This window comes from Ailuropoda melanoleuca, chromosome 5 (assembly GCF_002007445.2).
Source record: "Ailuropoda melanoleuca isolate Jingjing chromosome 5, ASM200744v2, whole genome shotgun sequence".
NCBI lineage: Eukaryota > Metazoa > Chordata > Mammalia > Carnivora > Ursidae > Ailuropoda > Ailuropoda melanoleuca.
This window is the reverse complement of record NC_048222.1, coordinates 6586288-6612432: the sequence shown is the minus strand read 5'-3', so window position 1 is coordinate 6612432 and position 26145 is coordinate 6586288. Positions and strand designations below refer to the sequence as shown.

The following is a 26145-nucleotide window of genomic DNA, read 5'->3' as shown; positions in this document are numbered from 1 at the left end:
TTAACAGACACATGAAAAAATGTTCAAAATCATTAGCCATCAGGGAAATTCAAATCAAAACCACCTTGAGATACCACCTTACACCAGTTAGAATGGCAAAAATGGACGAGGCAGGAGACAACAAATGTTGGAGAGGATGTGGAGAAAGGGGATCCCTCTTACACTGTTGGTGGGAATGCAAGTTGGTATAGCCACTTTGGAATACAGTGTGGAGGCCCCTTAAAAAAGTTAAAAATTGAGCTACCCTATGATCCAGCCATTGTACTACTGGGTATTTACCCCAAAGATACAGACGTAGTGAAGAGAAGGGCCATATGCAACCCAATGTTCATAGCAGCATCGTCCACAATAGCTAAATCGTGGAAGGAGCCAAGATGCCCTTCAACAGACAAATGGATAAAGAAGTTGTGGTCCATATATACAATGGAATATTACTCAGCCATCAGAAAGAACGATTACACAACATTTGCAGCAACGTGGACGGGACTGGAGGAGATTATGCTAACTGAAATAAGTCAAGCAGAGAAAGACAATTATCATATGGTTTTACTCATTTATGGAACACACGAAATAGGAAGATCGGTAGGAGAAGGAAGGGAAGAATGAAGGGGGGGTAAACAGAAGGGGGAATGAACCATGAGAGACTGTGGACTCTGGGAAACAAACTGAGGGCTTCAGAGGGGAGAGGGGTGGGGAATTGGGATAGGTTGGTGATGGGTATTAAGGAGGGCACATATTGCTTGGTGCACTGGGTGTTATATGCAAGTAATGAATCGTGGAACATTGCATCAAGAACTGGGAATGTACTGTATGGTGACTAATATAACAAAATAAATATTAAAAAAAATAAAAAGTAAAAATGGAACTAGAAAGAATATTCATAATTCCATCACTGAAACACATAATTATAATTTTGCTTATCCCCTTTAACTCCCCCCCCATTGTGAGTTGGTTTTTTAAGTTATTTTTTAAATTTTTATTATTTATTTATTTATTTTTAAAAATGTAATCTCTACACCCAATGTGGGGCTTGAACGCACAACCCTGAGACTAAGAGTCACATGCTTTTTCAACTGAGCTGGCCAGGTGCCCCCCACAAAGGGCTTTTTGTTTTAACTTCAAATCAGTATGTTGTGAAGTTTCAAAAAGTGAAATCACGGTATTAGTAACAGTGTTTGAGTTGTAATCTAATTATGTCTTCAGTAGTTAGTATTACTATTAAAATATAGGATTATTCTTTGTGAACATCATTTTACAGAGCAATCGTTTCTTTGGCAGCTACATAACATTTATCATAACTGACTCTATACGTAAGAGTTATGTCCACAGAACCTAAAATTAAAAAATCTGAAGTAGGAAACCAAAATCATCTATAAATGGTGTCTGAAAAGACCTGTTTCTGAAGATAATTGTTAGAATTGCTACAAAAACAGAAACCTTTTGAAATATAGTGAGTTTAACTGAAAGAAAGAAATGAAGTATATTAATTTAGACAAAAAAAATTCTGAAGTGTGGGGAAAAAAACCCAAAGATATTTAAATTCATTGACTTAGGAAAGTAGTTTTAGGGATTGTACTGCAGTTTTGTTTTGTTTTGTTTTGTTTTCCAGAGTGAAAACTGTTATTCCCTCACAAAATTCCCCTCACAGAATTACTATGACGCAGGGCTTTAATAGCTCCTAGGAGGAAGAAAGAACCTGTGTACTGCGTTCTGTGCTTCTCCCGTCTGCTAGGATTTTCTGTCTCTCCACAGTACAGGGAAGGTGTGTCGGTTCTTTTGACCAAGTGATTGAAACAAAAAGGTGGGGATCATTGGCTGAGAAGCTGCTTAGTGCACATCTGAGTTACAAAGGCATATTGTCCGTCATGTTTGTAAGTACTCATGAAGTAACAGTTTAACAAAGAAGATTCTTAATAGTTAAGAAGGATATTACTACCATTGTAACGTGTGAATTTCCATCAATATCAGCCTTTAGAAATGGGATGTTTAATTTGTTTTCCTAATCAGGAATAGCAGTGTAGTGAGGGCACATAGCAGTCATTGTCAGACCCCTCGGTATTTTATTATCATCTCTCCTACAGTCTCCTGGAACTATCTGGTGGTAATTAATATCATTTGCGTGATGGTGAATGGAAAGAAAATAACAGAATATCAAAACCTACCAACCTCTGGTCGAGAACTGCCTTTAGTGACAGTGACCTCTACACTTTTCGCATTCTGGAGCACAAAAATATCTGATTTTTTTTTTTTTACATTGGGAGGAGAGAGTGAAAAGATTTAAAAACATCCATGTCTTCGATAAAAAGACCTTTTGTAACCAAAACTTCTTTTCTAGAATGATGAAATGAAATTTTATTTGGTATCTAGGACATATATATTTATAGGTAACCAGTACAGAATCAGGATCTTTGTAATTTTTTTCAGGATCTTGAAACATTTTACCTCACAGTGAAAAATTTTATGTCTCTTGGGGCAAAGAGTCACCGTTAATCACCCCCCCTTGTAATGCGTTTTCATGTAATACCATGTTTTAAAGTCACTGCTGTTACTTGTTTACTTTGGTTACTCTGTGTGTAGCTGTAGGTCTTTCCAGGATCTTGTGACTGTACTTTTGAATGTTCCTTTCCTTCTCTTCAGCTCATTTTTTGGCAGGAAAGTTTCTTTTAGATTAGTCAACCAGAAAGCATCATGTTCTCTGTGAATGTCTGGTAGAAAAAAAGAAGAGTAGACTTCAGGACTCAAAAAGCCTGGCTTCAAATCCCTGGGCTGCCACATCATTTTTCCTTTAATAAGTACTTACCGGAGACCCATTATGTGGTAGCTGCCATTCTAGGTGCTAGGAATGTGGCAGTTTATAAAGTCATCCAGGATCCCTGTCCTCACAGAGCTTAAATTCCAGTTCTTTTTTTTTTAATGTTTTTTTATCATATTATGTTAGTCACCATACAGTACATCCCTGGTTTCTGATGTAAAGTTCTATGATTCATTAGTTGCGTATAACACCCAGTGCCATGCAATACGTGCCCTCCTTACTACCCATCACCAGTCTATCCCATGCCCCACCCCCCTCCCCTCTGACGCCCTCAGTTTGTTTCTCANCGTTACCTTGGAATTAACTTAACCAGAGACGTAAAGGACCTATATCCTAGAAACTATAGATCACTTTTGAAAGATATTGAGGAAGACATAAAAAGATGGAAAAATATTCCATGCTCATGGATTGGAAGAATTAACATAGTTAAAATGTCCATACTACCCAGAGCAATCTACACTTTCAATGCTATCCCGATCAAAATACCGAGGACATTTTTCAAAGAACTGGAACAAATAGTCCTTAAATTTGTATGGAACCAGAAAAGGCCCCGAATCTCCAAGGAACTGTTGAAAAGGAAAAACAAAGCTGGGGGCATCACAATGCCGGATTTCGAGCTGTACTACAAAGCTGTGATCACAAAGACAGCATGGTACTGGCACAAAAACAGACACATCGACCAATGGAACAGAATAGAGAACCCAGAAATGGACCCTCGGCTCTTTGGGCAACTAATCTTTGATAAAGCAGGAAAAAACATCCGGTGGAAAAAAGACAGTCTCTTCAATAAATGGTGCTGGGAAAATTGGACAGCTACATGCAAAAGAATGAAACTTGACCACTCTCTCACACCATACACAAAGATAAACTCCAAATGGACGAAAGACCTCGATGTGAGACAGGAATCCATCAAAATCCTAGAGGAGAATATAGGCAGCAATCTCTACGACATCGGCCAAAGCCAACCTTTTTCATGACACATCTCCAAAGGCAAGAGAAACAAAAGATAAAATGAACTTGTGGGACTTCATCAAGATAAATTCCAGTTCTTAATGATATCTGGTTTAAGCCTAGGACATCCCTTGTCCAAGAGAATGTGGTGGGATGGGTCCCTAAGACCATAGGAAGTTGGTTAGTTAGGAGTCTTCTCTTAAGGCTGAGATATACTTTGAGAAAATATACTTTGTGTCCATCAGTTAGAAGTTGTGTTAGGGATAGGTGGGTGAGACAGTATTTATTTGCTTCAGTTCTTCTTAGGGCAGTGTTATTTCTTCATTATTTGAGGAGCCATTATTAATACGTCTGACATTTATTAGGAAGGTTGGTTTGTACTCTGTTTAGGAAAGCATGTTTACAAAATTGTACATTTTGTGTTGATTTTCTGTGTTAATTACTAACCAAGGACTGCATTTGAACTTGATCCTGTTGTTGATTCATTAGGCTTGTCTTTGTGATTGTATACTCTAGAAATCCTAAATAAACTGAATGAATACACAGGTTATAACATTTGAAAACATACAATTCACAGCAGAATGTATAATTGGATGTCAAAAAATTTGTAAGTGACAGAACTTCCTGATTTTGCCAGCTGTGAGCCCTGGAGGCAGGTGCACACTTTTCTTTGGATAGCTGAACAAAAATGTTGCCTAACACAGGTGTCCACTTATCTCGGGGACTGTTAACCATGTTGATTTGCAGTGGTTTAAAACATCTTTTCAGACAGCCTGCCCTAATACTGAAAAGTCAAACAGCATGGTGAGTATTTCAAATGTGGACACTTTAATTTTGAAAATTACGTGTATAAATAAAGTAGCATTTCAAAGAGGCTGTATTTGAGAATATTTCTGTCATATATTGCAAAAGGTAAATGAATTCATGAAGTGGAACAATGTCACAGTAATCGTGGCATTGATATTGAGGGCAAAACTTGAGAAATTGGGTCGTCTTGTTTTTCTCTACTTACTGTATGTCATCTTCTTATATTGCCTTTTTTTTTAACCTGTAATTATCAGAAAGGCACTATCTTAACAGAATGACATGTAAATTTAAAAGCCCACTGATGTCTGTACCTTCTTAGATCTGTTTTCTTTCTTTCTTTTGTGGCCTTTTCTAATTTTACCAGTATGTGTACACATTCTTCAGTTATTCAAATATTTTTTTAAAAAAGTAAAAAGTAGTGTGTAATAGTAGTTAAGAGCATGGATTCAGGAGCTGGATTGCATAGGTTCATATCCCTGATGCACCACTTATTAGCTCTGTAACCTTGGACAAGTCACTTAACCTCTCTGTGCCTTAGTTTCTTCCTCTTTGGATGGGCGATGATAATAGAACCTAACTCTGAGTTTTGTAAGGGGTAAATCAGCTAATACATGTCATGTGGTTAGCTTGGTGCCTGCCATATAGTAAGTGCCCTCTCTCTATTAGCTTTATATTATTATTGTCTTACTTTTTATTGTATTCACTTGCTAGTAGAATCAGCATTGAGCACATGTCTGTGCCTGGAACAAGAGCTATTTGCTAGAGACATAGAGATGAATAAACTGTCTTTCACCTAAAAACTGTGAAGTCTGAAGAGAGGCACAAATCATGATAAACATGCAGAGGGATAAACTCCTATGGGCACACAGTGGATGAAGCTGTCCTTGACTTGGGCTTGAAAGCCTGAATAGTGGTTTGATGGAGAGAGGAGGAAAGGCTTTCATCGGAAGCAAAAACATATCTAAAGAAAAGCATGTGTGCATAAGGGCACCTGGAAGGGAGAGAAATGGCAAGTAGTGGGTCCTGACCCTAGTGTAATTTGGGGGGGGGGTAAGTTTAAGAAGCATAGCTTGGAGCAATGCAGATGAATAATAAATAGGCTAGGGTGAGAGGAGAGAAGGAGTTTGCAGTGCAAGCTTCTTACGCCAGACCCAGTAGGACGGGGTGAAAGACTGTGGGGAGTCGTGTAGCCTGGAAAAGTGACGATTAGAAGCAGTGTGATCTGATTGTTGCTTCTCTATGCCCTGTATTCATTATTTGTTAATTATTTTCTTGTATGTTCTTTGTACTGATCTTTTTTCTTACTTTAAGTCAGATTTATTGAGGCATAATTAATAAAGAAATTTACTTTGATGATTTTTGACAAATGTACGCTGTTGTTATGAGCACGATAACATTATAATACAGAACATTTCCATTGTACCAGAAAGTTCCCTTGTGCCCTTTTGTAGTTGAGCCTCCCATCCCCTCCCCCCACCAAACACACATACCCACAGTCCTTGGCAACTGTTGTTCTGACTTCTGTCCTTATAGTTTTGCCATTTTCAGAATGTCATAGAAATGGAATTATATGTACTCTTGATTTTTTCACTTAGCTTAATGCATTCAGTTTTCATCCATGTTGTTGTGATTATTAATAGTTTGTTACTGTTTATTGCCTCAAATTATTTCACTTTAAGGATGTGCCACAGTTTATTCACCAACTGATAGAAATTTGTGTTGTTTATCGTCTTGGCTCTTAAGAGTCAAGCTCCTGTAAGCATTCATGCACACGTGTCTGCATTCTCTTGGATAAGTACCCAGGAGTGGTACTGCTTCTAGTCATACGGTAAACATCTGCTCAACCTTTTAAGAAACTGCCGGAGTATTTTCCAGAACTGCTGTACCATTTTGTTTTGCACCAGCTGTTCCATTTGCTTCACATCCTCACCGAAAGTTGGTATGGCTGGTATTTTAACCTTAGCAATTGTACTAGCTGTGTAGTGATATCTCTCTCTGGTTTTTAATTTGCTTTTCTCTGTTGACTGATGATGTTCAGTATATTTTCATGTGCCTCTTTGCTGTCGGTAGATCTTTGGTAAGGTGTTCAAATCTTTTACCACCTTCCCCTCTCTTTTGGTGCAGTTGAGTTAGGAAACTATTTCTTAGGAGACTGCATACACACACACACACACACACACACACACACACAACTGTTTCTTAGGATGTGAAAGAAAAGTTGATAAGTTGGGCTTCATCAAAATTAAGTATTTTTGCTTCTCAAAAGATACTGTTAAGGAAATGAAAAGGCAAGCCACAGACTGGGGGCAAATAGTTGCAGAATACCATATCTCCTAAATAGTTTATATCCAGAATATGTAAACGACTCCTACAACTGAACAGTAGGAAACCAGTCTATTTTAACACAGGGGAAGATTTTTCTGTCTTTTAATCATTTTTCATTGCCTTTTAAAATTTTGGATATGTTAGAAACTCAGAAATTTGGGGTGGGGGAGTGATGAGTCAGCAATGAGATTCTTCTGTGGTTTCCAAACTTAAAATTTATATTCCCAGGAACTCAGAACAGGTCTGATAAAATATGCATTTCTCTCTCTGTGTTTTAAACTTTTTAAGTTTAAAAAGGATTTATTCAACTTTTCAGTTTATTTGTACTTTACTCTGATGGACACTCCTTTAAAGCCAGGGACTTTGTTTATTATTATTTTATATTTTTAGCTATTTTACACTACTTTCAGTGCTTAGTAAAGTGTCTGGCTCAATAAGTATTTGTTGAGTGAATGTTAAATATAAGGTATGCGTCTAACTTAATTTTTCCTGTATTGTTCTGGTTCTCCCCACAGGATTTGTTTTTAAATATTTCTTTCCCTGTTTCATGATGCTGACACTCTCCTATGTTGGTTTTTTAATTAATGCATCAGTTTTGTATGCCACATATATAACGAATTGCCACAAATATAGTTGCTTGTACACCATACACAATAAATACACAGCGTGTATTTATTATTTTACATTTCTGGAGACCAGAAGTTGGACACGGTTTTACTGGACTAAAATCAAGGTGTTGACAGGGCTGCGTTCTCTTCTGGAGGCACTGTGAGAGAGTCTTTCTTGTTGCCTTTTGCAGCTTTTTTAGGCCACACACATTCCGTGACTTGGGTCCTATTTTTCCATGTTTCAAGCCAGCAGTGCTCGCTCGCTCTCTCTCTCTCTCTCTCTCTCTCTCTCACCTTTTTTTCAGTGTCTCTCTCTCTATCCCAGGCAGGGAAGAAAGGACTTATGTGAATAGATGGGGCCCATCTAGAGAATCCAGGTTAATGTCACCCCATCAGCGAGGCCTGTGTGCCAGGGAAGGGACATATTCATAGGTTCTGGGGTTTCGGACTTGAACATCTTGCCTGAGACAGATAGCAGTATTTATTACTTGATGTTTTACGTCTCTCATGTGCATTTGTGCTTTGGTTCTGTTATTACTGTCTCTTTAACTTTAGTATCACTTTAAAAGTCATTGTTTTTACTTTGTAATACTGTCCTATTACTTAATCTGATTATAATATTCTAATGTCTGAAAGTATCTCTGTACTTAGTGCTTAGCATGTTGAGTTTTGTGGTGATTGCTGAAAGAGTTGATTTTTTTCCACTACAGAAGTTTTGTAGGTATTTTAATTGGATTTAAGAGGAAGAAGTTTCTGGTACAGATACTCATTTTGCTTGGCATCCATCTAGCCTGGCTTATCTGTCAATTAGTAAATTTTATCTCTTACTGAGTGTTAGTCACTCACTGGTACCGTTCAGGTAGCAAATTAGCTTTTAGTGATGCGTGGAATGTGCGCCATACAATTTTTGATGAAAGGGCTGTTCTACCATTGGGGAAGAATTTTTCTCAGTGAAGAGATGAAAGAAGATAAAACTATACTGGGAAATGAGAAACTTTTTTCAAGAAGTTAAACCACACTTAACATCCAGTATTCTTTTGTGTACCTCACGAGCAAACTCGTTCACAGGCTTGTGAATTTGGTGTTTTTTCTAGTAGGGTTAGCTTAGTGACTGCTATGGACTTCCCCAAATTTTAGAGATTGGGACATTGAGTTCTCTTACAACACCATGTATAGAGGTAGGGACTTTCCTTCACAGCTTGAAGAAAAATTTTTAGAGAGAAAGATGTTTTATTTTTTTTACAGAGAAGTCGGTATTGTACTTTAACCTATCAGATGCTGATTATTGAATTAAACTCCCATATGGTAAAAGTGAAAAGTTCGGACCTACATTTGATGGACAGACTTTATATAGTATAGTGCTTCACAGAGATAGAAAGGCATTTTTTTTTTTTTTAAGGCTGGTAGAGTTTTTAGTTGGTTTTGAGGTTTTAGTCTGATATTTCTTAATTAGATTGGTAATGACAGGTTGTCCTATTTACATACAATCAAAATTAAGAGAACCCATGAGAGAATTCCTTTGGATCTGTGTTAATGTGTACCTATAATATATTAACCTCTCTTCTAAGAGGATTTGAAGTGTCTTGGGATAAAGTCTAGAAATAGTAAAATCCCAGCCAGATCTGTGCAAGTAAGAAAAAGTCTCAGACCAAATAATAGAGAAATGTAGGTGAACAGTAGTCTTTAATATGTTTTCTATAGAGTTACCCTGAGCGATGCTGTTGAAATAGTTCTGTTAACCCCACAGTGACTTCCTTTGGCAGGTGGAATAGGGTCTGAACTACATAGCGTGAGGTACAATGTCTCACCTAACCTTCCTCCTCTAATTACCTGACCTCCTCTCCTGTCGCTCTGCCCCTCATTCACCACCACTTCTGTCTCAGCCCTTGGAAGTTCACATTGATGCTTCTGTCTTAGGATTCAGGTCCCAGGATTAATGCTGCCTGCTCAGAGGTTTACGTGGGCCTCTGCAGCAAAATGGCCCTCTCCTCCTCCGGCCACTCCCAGATTTGATTTTCCTCATAGCATCTGTCTTGACAAGAAATGAACATTTTCAGTTGTTTCCATGGTTCCCCCCCGCACCATTAGAATGTAAGGCCCATGAACTGGGGACTTTGTATTTTCCACTGTTATATCCCCAGAACAGTGCTTTGTGCTTTGTTGGTGCTTAATAGATATTTGTCAAAGGAATGCATGTATGCCAGTGGTGATTTGTGGGGGAAGGTTTGGGGGAGTAGTTGTTGTTAGAGGGGTCTCCTGAAAGTCCAGGTTTAGTTGAATAGTATTCTGTGATCATTTAGTAATGACCTCCATGTGTATAGGCAAAGGAAAAGTCATGAAATGTGCCGCCCTCGATAAGACCTACTAAAAATCCTTGGCAAGACTTCAGCTGGATATCCTTGTCTCTTGGTTCCCTTAGCCTCAGAAATAGCAATAGTACCTACTGCCTAGGAATGTGGTGAGGATTAAATGTAATAATGCAGGTGACTTGTTAGCACAGAGCCTGGGACGTAGTAATGGCTCAAGAAATGTTGGCTATCACTGTGGTACTACTAGTCATTATGGTATCTAGCTGCTGGTTGTTAAAAAAAAAAAAAAAAGATACTACCAAGTGTATCCTAAAGCAGAACCTCTGACTGTAGAACAGTATCAGCTTGCTCCCTGACTGGACTTTTTCTTTTTTTTAGCCTAGTTGGCTAAATTGTGTCTGAGGTATGCCTAAGTTTCCTAGAGCTGCTGTAACAAATTGCCGCAAACTGGGTAGCTGTCTTAGCCATACCCTAAACCTGCACTTGCTGGTATGGCTGCCAGTAGCCACGTGTTGACTGTCTAAAGTAATTAAAATTAGACATTAGCTTCTCAGTCCCAGTAGCCACATTTCAGGTCCGCAGTAGCTACAGGGAGCCCGTGGCTGCCATGTTGGACGGCACAGCATACGAACATTTCCATCATTGCAGAAAGTTCTGTTGAGTAGCACTGCTCTGAACAATTAGGGAATTTCAGAAGAGCACTTTTATTTGCTTTAGGTGACTTGGTATAGGTTTGTTTCTTCAATATGTGTTCAGTTATAAATTTGGAGTAGTTCATAATAGCCTAATAAAATATTTTTATGGATTTCTTTTAAAAGTTCTGCAGCAGAGTGACTCATTAATGTTATTTATGAATTGTTTGTTCACTAACTCCTTTCTTCATTGTCGAGAACATATGGAGTCAGTAATAGAATATACTGCATGTCTTTTTTTTTTCTGTATATTTATAACTAAGTGCCTGAAGGACACAAGATACTGTTTTATTTATTTTATTTGAATTATATGCCAGAAACTAAGCTCTTGTGTATTCAGGGCTTCAATTTATAGTATTAATTAAGAACAGCTTTCCTTTTCTCTCCAGAATGAATTCAATATATTCTTCATTACTGTGTGTGAATCTTGAGTTTGTTCTCTTGTGATTGTTTTTCCTTCTCTCCCTGCCTCCCACGTGTGCTTTTTTTTTTTTGCTTTCTAACTCCCCTCTTCCTCTAACTCCCCCTCTCCTGACTCCTCTCTCCCTTCCTTCTCTGCTTCCCTTGCTTTCTTTTTCTCCCACCACTTCCTCCAATATCCTCCTCACTAAAAGTGGACACAGCACAGTATTTTCTTTTAAGTCATTCACTGAGCTTTCCCCTTGTGCGTTTGTAATCAATCCAATGCTGTTTTATTCTTTGTCTTAATATTTAGGAGACCCTCCTTCTTAAAGTCCTAGAAGTCCTCCACACCACTCGGCAGAGATCAAATTATGTATAGGGAACATCGATTTTTCTACCATAAAGCAAACCATAAAGTATTTTATAAAGTACCATAAAGCAGTGCCATAAAGTAACCAAGTACTTTAAAAAAAAATCAGAGAATATATTTTTTGTTGCATACTTTCAAGCAAATTCTGTGTGACCATCAGTGTAAAAGAAAATCTATTTCTTCAACACACACACACACACACACACCACACACCACACACCACACACCACACACATATTTTTAAGCTTTTGTTTTGATGTAATTTCACATCACAGGAAAGTTGCAAACAAAAGGAATTACCATATTCCCTTTACCCTGATTTCCTCATATGTTAGTATTTTACCAAATTTGCTTATAGTTCTTACACACACACACACACACACACATTTCTGATCCTTTGGAGAATAAGGTGCAAACATATGCCCCTTTACTTCAGAATTCACATATATTTCGAAAACAAGGATATTTTCATATACTATTGTAGTATAATTACAAAAATCAGGGAATTACCATAGATACACTACTATTAGTTAGCATGCAGACCTTATTCAGCTCTTGCCAATTGTCTTAATAATGTCCTTTAAAGGGAAAGAAAGAACCCAGATGCAAAGTTGGATTCAGTTGTCAGGTTTCTTTAGGCTCTTTTAATTTGGAATATTTCCTCAGTTTTTCTTTGAGTTTCATGACCTCAGCATTAGAATGTTTGACCACCCTCAACCTGTATTATTACTATTATTTTTAAAAGATTTATTTTAGAGAGAACGCGCAGGGGCCGGGGGGAGAGAGAGAGGGAGAAAGAGTCTTAAGCAGACTCTGAGCTGAGCGTGGAGCCCGACACGGGTCTCGATCTCGCAACCCTGAGATCAGGACCTGAGCCGAAACCAAGAGCCAGAGGCTTAACTGACTGCACCACCTCGGTGGCCCATATTACTACTTTTGTAGTAACAGCTTTTTTGAGCTATAATTCACACACTATACAGTGCTCTTATATGATGTATGTAATTTAATGGTTTTTAATATATTCAGAATTATGCCACAATCACCACAATTAAACTTAGAATTTTTTTCATCCCTCCAAAAAGAAACTCAGCACTCCCTGGCAGTTTGTCTCATTTCTTTTACTGCCATCCGTAGGCAGTCACTAATCTACTTTGTTGCTGAAGATGGACCTATTCCGGCCATTTCATATACATGGAATCATACGGTGTTTGACTTTTTTTTGGTCTGGCTTCTTTCAATACTGTTTTACGTATAGTAGCCCCCCCCTTTATCTTTGTGTGTCTCTCAAAGTATCTTCATGTACTGTAGTCATCCTACTGTACTCATCCCTCTCGTTGTGATGATGTGAGATGATACTATGCCTACGTGATGAGATGAAGATGAATGATAGAGGCAGTGTGACCTAGTGTTAGGTTCCTCTTGACCTTCTGAGGATATGTTAGAGGGAGGACCACCTGCTTCCGGTTGGCAGGTAAATGAAACCATGGATAAGGGGGGGGTCGCTGCCGTATATTATCTTCCCCTTATGGTGTAATGATATTTCGTTGTATGGGTTTACTGCGTTTTGTTTATCCGTCAGTTGATGAGGATTGAGTAGGTTCTGCCTTTTGCTTGTTTTGAACAATGCTGCTATGAACATTTGTGTATGAGTTTGTGTAGACAGATGTTTTTCTTTCTCCTGGGTGTATCCTTAGAGCTAGGATTGCTGGATCCTATTGTAACTCTGTTGAACTATTTGAGGCTCTGCCAGACTCTTCCAAAGCAACTGCACTGTTTCACTACTGCACTGTTAGTGGGAACTAACAATGTCGGAGGGTTCCAGTTTGCCTGTATTTGTCTATGCTTGTTGTTGTCTGCCCTTCTGATGTAGCCGTCCTAGTGGGTATGAAGTAGTATCTCATTATGGTAAAATATATGTGACATCAAAGTGACTACTTTGATTAATTTTAGGTGTGTTTCAGTGGCTTTAAGTGCATTCACACTGTTGTGCAACCATCACCACCATTGACCTCCAGAATGTTTTCATTTTAACAAACTGAAAATCTAGACCCATTAAACAATAGCTCCCTATTCCTCCATGGTGATTTTGATTTGCATTCCCTGATTGGCTGATGATATTGAACATTTTTTTCATATGCTTATTGGCCATTTGTACGTCTTGCTTGGCGAAGTGTCTATTCAGATCTTTTGCCCATTTTTATTTTTTTTTAAATATTTATTTCAGAGACAGAAAGAGAGTAAGAGCATGTGAGTAGAGGGAGGGGCAGAAGGAGAGAGAGAGAGTCTCATGTGGACTCCATGCTGAGCCTGGATCCTGATGCGGGGCTCAGTCCCACAACCCTGAGATCATGACGTGAGCTGAAATCAAGAGTCAGATGCTTAACTGACTGAGCCACCCAGGCGCCCCCTCCCATTTTAATTTAAATTTTTATTTTATCATATTTTTAAAAGTAGGCTCCATGCCCAGTATGGAGCCCAATGCAGGGCTTGAACTCACAACCTTGAGATTAAGACCTGAGCTAAAATCAAGAGTCAGATGCTTAACCGACTGAATCGCTCATTTTTGCCCATTTTTAAATGATTTGTCTTTTATTATTGAGTTGTGTATTTTAGATACAAATCTGAATCATACCATGTTTATGATTTGCAAAAATGTTCTCCCATTTTCTGTGTTGTCTTGTTACTTTCTTGATGGTGTTCTTTGATGTATCAAGAGGTTTTAGTTTTGATGGTGTTCAGTACCATTTTCCTTTTGTTGTTTGTGTTTTTGGTGTAATATCTGAAATATTACCATCTAACTAAGGTTCACCTACATTTATGAATATGTTTTCTTCCAAGAATATTATAGTTTTAGCTAACCCTCAACTTTGCAATTTAACTGCTCCTCCTCCAAGTAATTCTGACTCTTTTGTAGGGATACTGCTTCTTTCTCAGTCCGTGTGCTAAAAGACTGGATGCAGTGATCCCTTTGAGCTATTAGATATTCAGCTGCATAGAACACTTTGATGTTTTCGTTCCACCTTTGGGTTTTCTCCTATTCTACTACTGTTATTCTCCGTCTTGTATCCTCAGCTGGTATCTTGGTCATTCATCCCCATTCACTGGGAAATTTGGCCAAATCTTCTTTCCTTGTCCTACCCGTGTCTCCTTTCTTCCCCCTTCTGTCTGTAGGAATAGTCTCTTTTTGCTGTATTTTCTTAGTTATGATTCATTACTATGAATTCACTGCTTCCCCTAAGTTCATTGACTCCCTCATTGTTATTAAGTCAGGCATATATATTCCAGTCTTTAACTTATTATTTCTGTAGCATTTGACCCCACTGGGTACTTTCCTTCTCTTTGAACTCTGTTATTCTGGCTTTGATCACATTCTATAAGGAAGCCACAGGAATTCTCCTCATAAAACTAGAATCTAGTGGTTCCAGTGAGGTGGGTTTGTTTGGGACCTAAGATCCAACAGAGATTTACTTTGCCTTTGGTGATTTCTCAAGTTAGTGCAACTACCACTATAATGCTGGGCTTGAGTGGTCAGAGGCAGAGCCGAATCCAGTTGTGTTCTCACAAGTCTTTCCTTAATTCCCATAACATACTGAGGCCAAAGTAATATTTAAAAGAGATTTGCCACTGCACTTTTTAAAAGGTTCTTACTCAGTTGAGTTCATTGCAGCATCATTGTATAATAATGGAAGATTAAAAATAACATAAGGGTCCATCAGTTGGGGAATGGGTGAATGCATTATGGTATATCTATACATGAGATACTAGGCAGCTAGTAAAATAAATGAAGTAGACCTATGAGTACTGATGATGTATAGGAAAAAAAGTAAAGACACAGGTCTGTTATTTTCTCTCTCATCTATCTGTTTACCTATTTATCTCATAACTTGTAGGAAAAAGAGGACAGAACAGAGGTATATATAAATGTTCTGCATTGGGAAATGTCTTGGTATCTACTTATTGAGCTATTATGAAGTTATCTTAGGATTGGAAATGGAGGATGTAGGATAATATGGGTTACGTTATTTCCTTTTTATATTTCTAATTTGTTCGAATTTTTTCAGTGAGCATATTTTTCTTCTGTAATAAAGCAATGATTTGAAGATTTTAAGGCATAAGTAATATCAACTTAGGACTCATTCTTTTTTGACTTTCTTTCTTCCCTTAGCTTCTTGTACTATATCTTTGCTTTTTTTATTTTCCTTCTATACTCTAGTCTCCTTAGTGGGCTTCTCCTATCTTAACCCAGTTTAGCCCTGAAAAGTCACCTTTAGTTCCCCGAGAAGCATTTCTGGGTCACTCAGTCACAATTTATTACCTTTCCTCTGTGTTCCATGGCACCCCGGGGACTCTCCCTTAGTCACTGGTGTCTAGGGTAGGAGCTGTTATTATTTGATTTTGTATCCCATCGACCTGAGCACAGTGCCCAGCACACGGTAGACATCCATTAAAAAGGGGCTTCCATGTTAGAATAATAAAGCATAGAATTTGGGGTAGATCTCCTTAATACCAGCATGTCCTTTTGTGTAGGTTGTCATTTCATGCCATTTTTCTTGAAGAATGCGAAGAAGAGAATGTGTGTGTGAAGAGACATGTTTTAATTAAACGTCAGTTTATATCTCAGTATGTGTTGAGTTTATGTTGATAGGGTATGCTAACAGAACTCCAGGCAGTTTATTTAAATGTATTATGATTTCTTCAGTTATCATTGGAGGACAGGAGAGTGGTAATTTCATACTTCACTGTAACACAAAACATTAATACAGAATATTTTTTATAGTATCTCCCAATGCATTAATTAAAGAAAACCTATATTCGCGTGCTTGGAAAATGTGATACACTGACTCAAGCAGAAGGGTAAACACAAATTAATGTTTCTTATCCATGTAAATTGCTTGTCTAACAATTTGTTTTCTTTTTAGGTTCAACAGATAGATCGAGTGGTAGAAGTTGTGGAAGAAACAATTAAAGGTAATTGTTGAAATTGGGATAAGCAAATGTATATGGTGGTCCCCCCTTCCTTACCTACAGTTTTGCTTTCTGGATACAGTTAGCCACAGTCATCTGATGTCCAGAAGCAGATGATCCTCCTTCTAACTTATCATCAGAAGGTCAATAGTGGCCTAATCCTACATCACGATGCCTACCGTGGTCACCTGGCTCCCATCATATCATCACAAGAAGGGTGAATGTAGGACAGTAAGACACTAAGAGAGAGAGACACACACACACATTCACATAACTTTTATTGCAGTCTGTGTTTGTAATTTTTCTAGTTTATTATTAGTTATTGCTGTTAATTTCTTACTGGGCCTCATTTATAAATTAAACTTCATTGTAGCTATGTATGTATAGGGAAAAACACAGTACACACAGGGTTTGATACTATCTGTGCATAGTTTCAGGCATCCCCTGGGGGTCTTGGACTGTATCCTCTGGCTGATAAGAAGGGGGAACTACTGTATTGTTTGAACTATATTATAAAAATATCACTTAACATTTATTTACATATAAAATTATAGCATTTTGTCCGTGATTGATTCATGCATTGACCAGTCTAATACAGGAGGCATATATTTGATTGGCTTATAAATGAGTCAGGTCATAGTCCCTTTTTTTCATCTCATTTTTATTTTATTTATTTATTAATTTTTTAAAAAGGTTTTATTTATTTATTTGACAGAGATAGAGATAGCCAGCGAGAGAGGGAACACAAGCAGGGGGAGTGGGAGAGAGAAGCAGGCTTCCAGCGGAGGAGCCTGATGTGGAGCTCGATCCCGGAACGCCGGGATCACGCCCTGAGCCGAAGGCAGACGCTTAACCGCTGTGCCACCCAGGCGCCCCTTCATTTTTATTTTTGTGTGAAATAGACTTCATTTGAGTTTCAGAACAGGAAGACATAATTTAATCAGTTTTAAAATAAGGAAATGAGAGACGCCTGGGTTACTCAGTTAAGTGTCCCACTCGTTATTGGCTCGGGTCTTGATCTCATGGTTGTAAGTCTGAGTCCCATGTTGGGTTCCACACCAGGCATGGAGCTGACTTAAAAAAAAAAAAAAAGTAATTTAAAAATAAAGGAAGGAAGGAAAGAAAGAAATGATTTTATTTATGTGGGTTTTTTTGCAACTTTATTGAGATACAGTTGACATTATGTGCATTTTTTTAATCACCTAATTAGTTGCAGTTACTCTATTTAAAATTACATTAAAATTTTTTTTTTTATTTTTAAGTAATCTGTATACCCAGCATGGGGCTCAAACTCACAACCCTGAGATGAAGGGTTGCATGCTTTTCCGACTGAGTCAGCCAGCTGCCCCATAAGTACTTTTAAAAGTAGTATTCAGTTTTGATATTCTTCTGAATATAATTTTTGTAGTTAACACTAGAAAAATAGAACTATGCTTTGTTTCATTAGCCATGGTTCTTCGAACCAGATTCTTATTGAAGTCACTGAGAAATAAATTATCCTCAGCTCTGTGTTTTAATTTTTAAATACTCATAGTCCGTTTTCCTCCGTTAGATTAGTACAAATAAAAACCAGTAATGGAATGTTGACATATTACATGAATTGAGCTTCTCACTTAAAATTTTGTTTTGTTGTATGTGGGAATTGTGTGTTTAAAAAAAAGAAAACGGACTGCTGTCACCATGTTGAGATGTCAACCACACACTTTCCTGCTGGCTTGTGTCTGCCACCTTCCACATGCTGTTCATTTATTTCGACTCCTTGATTTATTGGATGATCATAGAATGTGAGAATTAGACTATACTTTAATCGTCTTTGAAATTTCAAAATAAAATGAAATACAATGATTAAAAATGTAAAGCAGTGATTGTTTTGAATAGTTTGTTAAACTGGGTACCGGAGTCCCCACCTTGGAGAGCGTATGAGTGCTGGTGTTTCTTGTGCAGCTCTGGTGTGACAGACGTGATGTTGAGCCTTTTGCCGGGATTACGTTGTTTAATCTTCACAACAGCACTGTGAGGTGAAGTGGGTGTTAATATTTTCCTCATGCTTCAGACGAGGAAGCTGAGACGTGGGGCGTCCAGCTAGTGAGTGCCAGGGTCGGGACTGGCATCCCGCAGGCGCGCTCCAGGCCTGTGCTTGTGAGTCTGATGCTGCATTCGTGCCGCGGTGCTGTACTTTCTCTAATCTCTCCCACCCGACAGTCACTGTGTTAGTGGTTGACTGAGTTTCTGGAAGTAGTGCTCCAGGGTGCTTGCGGGTTGTTGTCTTACTCCTCTTTTGTCTTAAGTACCAGCAACAGGATGGGCACTCAGTATATACATATATATTAAATTAATGGTGATGAAGTTAGCACAGGAGAAAATCTAGGAGACCTGGGGTATGGTGATGACTTTTTAGATGCAACACTAAAGGCTTGATCTATAAAAGAAATAATGGACAAGGTGGACTTATGAAAATTAAAAATGTCTCCTCTGCAAAAGACACTGCCCAGGGAGTGAGAAGACAAGCCACGAACTGGGAGAAGATGTTGGCAAAAGATGTATCTGATGAAGGACTGTTATCCAGAATATATAAAAAATTCTTAAAACTCAATGATAAGAAAATAAATAACCCAGTTAAAAAATGGGCTACATCCCTCATCAGACACCTCACCAGAGAAGATACATAGATGGAGAATAAGCATATGAAAAGATGTCCACCTCCTGTGTCATCAAGGAAATGCAATTAAGACAAGATACCACTGCACACTCATATGTACGGCTAAAATTGGATCACTGATAACCGCAAATGCTGGTGAGAATATGGAGTAGCAGGAACTCCCATTCACTGCTGGTAGTAGTTCGAAATGGTACAGCCATTTTGGAAAACAGTTTGGCAGTTTCTTACAAGACTAATATATTTTTACCATATGATCCAGCAACCATGCTCCTCGGCATATTCCCAGAGGGGTTGAAAATTTGTGTCCACACAAAAACCTGCACAAAGATGTTTATTCAGTAGTTACCAAAAGTTGGAAACAACTAAGATGCCCTTCAGTAAGTGAATGGGTGAACTGTGGTCCATGCAGGCAATGGGATATCGTTCAGTGCTGAAAAGAAATGAGCTATCTGGTCACTAGAAGACATAAAGGAAACTTAAATGCACATTACTGAGTGAACAAAGCCAATCAGAAATGGCTACATATGGTGTGGTTCCAACTCTGTGACTTCTGCAAAAGGAAGAGCCAGTAAAAAGACCAGTGTTGCCAGTGTTGGGGCAAGGGGAGGAAGATGAATCGGCAGAGTACAAAGGAATGTTTTAGGGTGGTGATACTATTCTATATGATACTGTAATGGTGGATACATGTCGTTATATATTTTCCCAAACCCATAGAATGTTCAACACCATGAGTGAATTGTAATATAGTATTTGGGTGACTGTGATATGTCAGCATAGGTTCATTGATGTTACAAATGTACCATTCTGGTGGAGGATGTTGATAATAGGGACAACGAGGGGGATGGTATATGGGTAACTCTGCACTTTTCTGTGCAATTTTGCCGTGGACCTAAAACTGATCTAAAAAATAAAGTCTAATAAAAAACAGCAAATAGTAATATTGTTCTCTGAAGGCTGCCAAATCACTTGCAGAGAGATTTCTATGGGAAATCATGGAAGGTTTAAAGGTAAACTACGTTTTTCTATACTGACCATACTTCTGACACCAAATGTGTAGGTTTTTGATACCAAGCAATTTTTAAAATTTAAACATCACAAATAAGATTTTTTATTTGTCACCATTAAATGTCTGAATTTTAAACAGATTCTTGGACTAGCAGCTCATATCCGTCCGTTTGTTCAACTTTATACCGGTCTCATCCCTGGTAGCTTTTCCAGACTTACTACCTTCATCATGAAGCTTCATGAGCTTTCTTTTCCCAGTTCAAACTTGGGCTTCTTTAGCATTTTTACTCTTCTAACAAAGACATCATGGAGTGGATGAATAGATGGGCAGCCCTTTTGTATGTCTTTTCTGATGCTGCCTGGAATCAACTTATTGACCACTCCTTTCAAGTCATTTGTCTGCACGTCCCGGTCATGATTTCTGTTATCTTTTTCTGAATTTGGACCTGTTGGTGCTGAGCTTAAGAGGTATTCTGGATATGATTGTTGCATTTTTAACTAAAATCAACACAAAATAGATGAAGCAAATAACTATCGGTAGTCTTGACATCAACATGTGCTTCAGTCAAAGTCTGTCATTTTTTGACCATGGAGCACATTTTGTCACTGGTAAGATCCATGCCATGCTAATTCACCAGTTTTTGCCCTGAACATCCTCAGTAATTAGCTTGAATTTTCTAAATGCAACTTCTTCATTATGCAGATCAGCAAGGCTTACTTCAAAAACGCAACCCTTGAGCCCAACAGATGCAATTTTGGTTTTTTGAGTTCTTGTGACTAGTGTTTTTTCCAGTATTTCTTATACTGAACATAGCTGGTGCTTTCACATCATACCAATCTTTCTTAGAAAACGGATCAACCACTTTCTTCTTGCCTCCCTTTTGCTGCCTTTTGTAAGGTGTTTGTTCTTCCGAACTGCCATGGTGCTGCTCAGGGAGCCAAAGGGGCTATACCAAGCAATTTTGATTCTATCTGGAGTGAGTGCACACTTCACTGGTTAAAGGCTTAGTTCCATTTGACTACCCGCCACTTCAGATGCCAACTGCAAGTCCAGACTTCACCTGTACTTCTGATAGACCAACTATAAGTTGGTCAACCCTTTACTTAGGTTTGATAATTTGCTAGAGTAGGTCATAGAACTCAGGAAAACTGCAACTCAGGAACATGCAAATGGAAGAAACGCACAGGGCAAGCTATGTGGTAATGGAAGTGGAACTCCCATGCCTTTCTGGTTATGCCACCCTCCCAGCGCCTCAATACATTCACTAACCTGGAAGTTCACCAAACCCCATCATTAGAGTTTTTTTTCTAGAGTCTACATTATATAGGCATGATTGATGAAATCATTGACCATTGGTGATTGAACTCCCAAAGGTGGGGGCTGGGGCTGAAAGATCCAACCCTCTAATTACGTCCTTGGTTCCTTCAGCAACTAGCGCCCATCCTCTAAGAGTTATCTCATTAGCGTAAATTCAGATATGATTGAAAGGGGCTTATGATGAGTAACCAAAAATGCTCCTTTTACCCTTATCACTCAGGGAATTATATGAATTTTAGGGGCCCTGTATCAGGAACTGAAGATGAAGACCAAATATATATTTCCTGTTATATTGCAATGTCACAGAAGGCCTATCACCTCCGGGTTGAGTTGATTGGGGATGGCTTCTCGCCGAAGAGTTTTTGCTTGAGTGGATTTATTGGGTGTGAGAGTGTACAATGAGGATGAGTTAAGGATGGAGTTGATGGGGTTGTTCATTGGCAGATTGGCTTGAGGGTGGCAAGACTGATGAATTAAGTATTAGTAATGCAACAGGAGAACTTTGGAGGTGGAAGAAATAATTTTGGTAGGTGCTCTTAGTTGCAGATAAGGAAGCTGAGGTAGGGAAGCTGTCAAGTGAGTCATCATAGATCTCCTGGTTTGTGGGGATCTAGGTCTGTCCGTGAACTTCTGTTCTTCACTTTCTATTGCCAGTATTTCATTTAGTGAAGTAATGTGGCATTTGTAGCAGTTAATTAGTCCTAGGTTGACTTTCAGCAGGTTGCTTTTCTGAGGCTCAGTTTCCTTAGTTCAAAGTGGAGAGGATTAAATGGATATGACTTTTGAGATACCTGGGACATACTACAGATCAGTTTTTGTTACTCTTTATTTCTTACTACCTCCTTAATACCCAAACTGCTGGAATAATCTAACAGCTAGAAGTGACTCTCCTTCCCATCTGACTTCGCTGCTACCATTTTCCTGGGGTTATTTACACTCCTGCACGAGTTCCTTCAGTGGTTACCAGTTCCTGCCGAATGAAAGTGTGACTTCTTAGTGTGATCTTAATGATATTTTCCTCTATCCTGTCCTTTTCACTCTTTCTTCCACTGATTCCGTATGTACGCCTTTTGCTCCAGCCAAATGTGCTATTTGATGTTTCTTGTGTGGTATTTGCAGCTTGCTGTATGTTTCCCTGAGGGTCCTGCCCATGAGTGGATGTGCTCTGTTTACTCTTACAGACCCATTCTCCACCCTGACATGTGTCCATGGAGGCTGACCTGTGTGTATTGCGTCAGTAGGACCCTTGCCTTTTGGTGTCTGAGAGGATTTTTCCAGCTGGAGGTTGGAGGTGTGACTCGAGTGTGAGATAGCAGTATTTGTCACACTTTCTCACTCTCTTCTTCCCAGCTTCTGCTGGTTTTATGCTTCCCTCAGCGGGGGGCCACAGAGCCTGTCAGGTGGCCCACTCTATTCAGCTGTTTCTCCAGGTTCTTCTAACCGTTCCCTTCCTTTGCTTTTTCAGGCCCAGGGGTGGAAACAGCACCCCATTGTTGTCAGCCTGAGAGTATTGCATTGTCTCTTGTTGGTTTTCCTAACCTTGCCAAACCTTAGTAAATAGTCCCTTTATTAAAACCTCTTCAATTATGCAGTGTGCCATCTGCTTTGCTGGGACCCTGATTGATAAATGCTCCATGGAGAAGCGAGTCTTTGCCCAGAAGGGCCAGATGGAATACAGCCTGACAAGAGGATTTTGCCACAACTGTCTTGTTTCCACATTTGATTCCTGTTGGGCTCTCTTCACATGTCTTCTTTGAAGGGGGTTTGGACGTACAGCTTCTGCCATGGCCTGTTTGCATTTTTCTTACTGTTTATGGTATATCAAATGATGTTTTAAAAATGTATTAATAAGCTACATTGATGCCTAAAGCATTTAACTCTTGCGATTAGCATAAAACCGTATGAAGTGTATTCCATTTGTATCTGTCTTGGTTGGAACAAAATGGAAAGTTCCAAGTTATTCTGAATGAATCATCCCTATTTTAATAGTGGCCTGAAAATTCCATCCACTCAGAGCATTTGCTGTAGGAGAGAACAGATTATAATGAATTTAGGATTTTCTTCTGTATCATCTTGATAATTCAACAAGGCATATAACTGATTCTGAGGGAAGATGTTTGGAGTTTAAAAGATTTACATTTCTTTCTTTCTTTTAAAATATTCACGTACCTTAGTCTTGGTTTACATGGTCACTAGAACCTTTTTTTTTTTTGTATGAAAGCTCTGAAGGGAATATCAATCTGCATTTCTTCTGCTATGTGTACATTATGTCCCTCAAACCCCTCCCCCCAAAAATCCTTTAAAAAAAATTCTTGTCTTTGTAAAAATAATCTACTGGATAACTTAAGACAAATGATTGCAAGTAAATATTGCCTATTGAAATTAGAAGAACGTTTTTACTATTAAGTCATATTTCTTCCCCACTCCACCTCTAATAAAAGAGGTCTTCATTGTTATTAATGTGTTTGCTGGTATTTCATTCAGTCTAATTCCAAATGCCTCCAGTGTCGGTAATTCAAGACTTTCCCAATATGGCACAATCTGCAAGTTTAATTGATTTTCCATTTCCCTTAACTTCTTAGTAATTGATGCAGTCTTGGATTAGACTGACCTAAATTCCCAGGGTACTTCACCAAATAGCTTCTTATTTAACACATTGCTGTTCATCTTCACTCTGTCGAATTTTGTACTTTGCATTTGGTATGAATTCAGAGTATAAACTTTTTGTGAATTGAGACTGGAAGGCAAAACTATTTCCAGCGTGGTTTTTATAAGTGTTAATAACTGAGCAACCTCCCAAACGTCCCATGGAGATTTCCTTGAGGCTGCTTTCCAAACTGAATGAGTAAGTGAACTGAGCTTGGCTACGTCACGTGGTCCCTCTGGGACGGTATTGGACTGCAAAAGCACATCTACTTTTTCAGGATTTGTTTTTCAGTAAAATAATGTTATTGATTTTCAAAGTATGCTTTGAAGGGACACTTCTCTGCATCCTCTCAATATGTGTAATCACCGCCACAGTTACATAGTCTGAATATGCTGGGGTGTTGCACATTGGTTTTAAATATTGGGAATACTTCCCGGTCTCACTGGTGTAATTAAATAAGTGATAACTTCTCTCTCGTAATAACTAAAGAAGCCAGGAATTTATGGCTTTGGTTTATTTAGTTTTTTACAATGAGCCTGTTTTAAGTTTATGTACCATGTTAATACATGATTATAGTGTCGCAAACACTGCATTTTGCCACCTTCTTAAATGTGTCAGTTTGTCTTTTCCTCTTCCTTTGCCTCATTCTCCCCTCCTGACGGTTCCCCCAGATTAGCAGTAGGATTCTAACTTTACTTATTTGCCCTCTATACTTCAATATACATTATTTCTAGAATGAATTTTTTTAATCCGTTGTATCTTTTATTTTGTCTAATATTTTTCTTCCCCTAAAGGTTTTAAAACTAAAATAAACACTTAAGTGTGCCCCCCAGGTGGATTCTGCTGCTTTATGATTCAGAATTGTTTTATATGTTTTTGGTTTGTCTTTAATTATACTGCTTTAGTATGCTCATCACTTACATTTCCTTTTTTGTTCAAAGATGCATTTTCTTAACGGGTTTGACAAAGCCACCTTTTATTATTAATGGAATTAATTTTTTATGAAGTCCTGGGTCTTTCATTAACTTCTGTTTCTTCTTTCTGGGGTGGGGCTACAAGGGGGAGGGTACAAGGTGTCAAATAGTTTGTTAGTTTGACAATCTCACTGGAGTTTTCACATAACACACTGTTATAATGGTTCACTGGATTTGACTGTTCAAAACAAGGGAAGGAAATTACTTTCAGCTTGAACCTCTTGGGCTTCCCATGACCCAACCTTCCTATTAGTGGTCCCACTGATCTATCTGGAAATGTAGCCCCATCCTTCCTTGTTTAAATATTAACGAGGAATTGCCTACTGTGAAAATTGGACGTTCATGTTAACTCTTGCATTTTTTTTTTTTTAAACACGGGTGTGACCATGTCCCTCCTTTACTCTGACTTCTGTGGTGCCCCCCCTCCAACCCCTCCCCCCAACTCAGAGTAAAAGGCAGACTTGTACAGTGACCTCTAGGGATCGGTATGGGCTGCTTCCTCCGCAGTTTCCACTACTCTCCTCTCCTCCAGCTCTGCCCCCTTTTCATTCTGCTTTGGATGCATTGATCTCTTTGATGTTTCTCTCCCCTCCAGTTTTATGGAGAAATAATTGACATACATCACTTTATAAGTTTAAGAGATACAGCACGATGGTTAGATTTCTATGTATTGTGAAATGATTACCAAAGTAGGTTGAGCCAACCTGTACCTTCTCATATAGGAACAATCAAAAGGAAAGAAGGAAGAAAAATTTTCTCTTTGTGGTGGGAGCTCTTAGGATTAACTCTCCTAACAGCTTTCGGGTATGCCATACAGCAGTGTTAGCTGTGGTCATCAGGTTGCACATTACATCTCTAGTACTTATTTATCTTATAACTGGAAGTTTGTACCTTTTGACCACCTTCCTCCAGTTCCCTCTTCTCTCCTCCACTGCCCCCTCCCCCGTCCATGGTAACCACAAATCTGATCTCTTTTATTATGAGTTTTCCCCCCCCCCTTCCTCCTCTTCTCCATCCCCTCATATAAGTGAGATTATACAGTATTTGTCTTTCGTAGTTCACTTAGCAGAATGCCTTCAGTGTCCACCCATGTTATTGGAAATGGTAGGATTTCCTCATTTTTTTGTGGCTGAATAATATTCCATTGTGAATATATACCACAACTTCTTTATCCNGTTTTTTTTCCCCCTCTTCCTCCTCTTCTCCATCCCCTCATATAAGTGAGATTATACAGTATTTGTCTTTAGTAGTTCACTTAACAGAATGCCTTCAGGGTCCACCCATGTTATTGCAAATGGTAG

The 26145-nt window shown here is 38.6% G+C and overlaps 1 protein-coding gene and 1 pseudogene across 4 annotated transcripts in view; one reads left to right on the top strand and one right to left on the bottom strand.

Annotated features, from left to right (window-relative positions):
• Positions 1-26145, top strand: part of CDKAL1 (CDK5 regulatory subunit associated protein 1 like 1) — a 623544-nt gene that overhangs the window by 171729 nt on the left and 425670 nt on the right. For all 4 annotated transcript variants that reach the window (XM_034660262.1, XM_034660260.1, XM_034660263.1 and 1 more), the window contains one exon: positions 16196-16244. In XM_034660262.1, the coding sequence (XP_034516153.1) occupies positions 16196-16244 (49 nt within the window). The remainder of the gene's footprint in view (positions 1-16195; positions 16245-26145) is intronic.
• Positions 20037-20827, bottom strand: LOC100484034 (annotated as a pseudogene).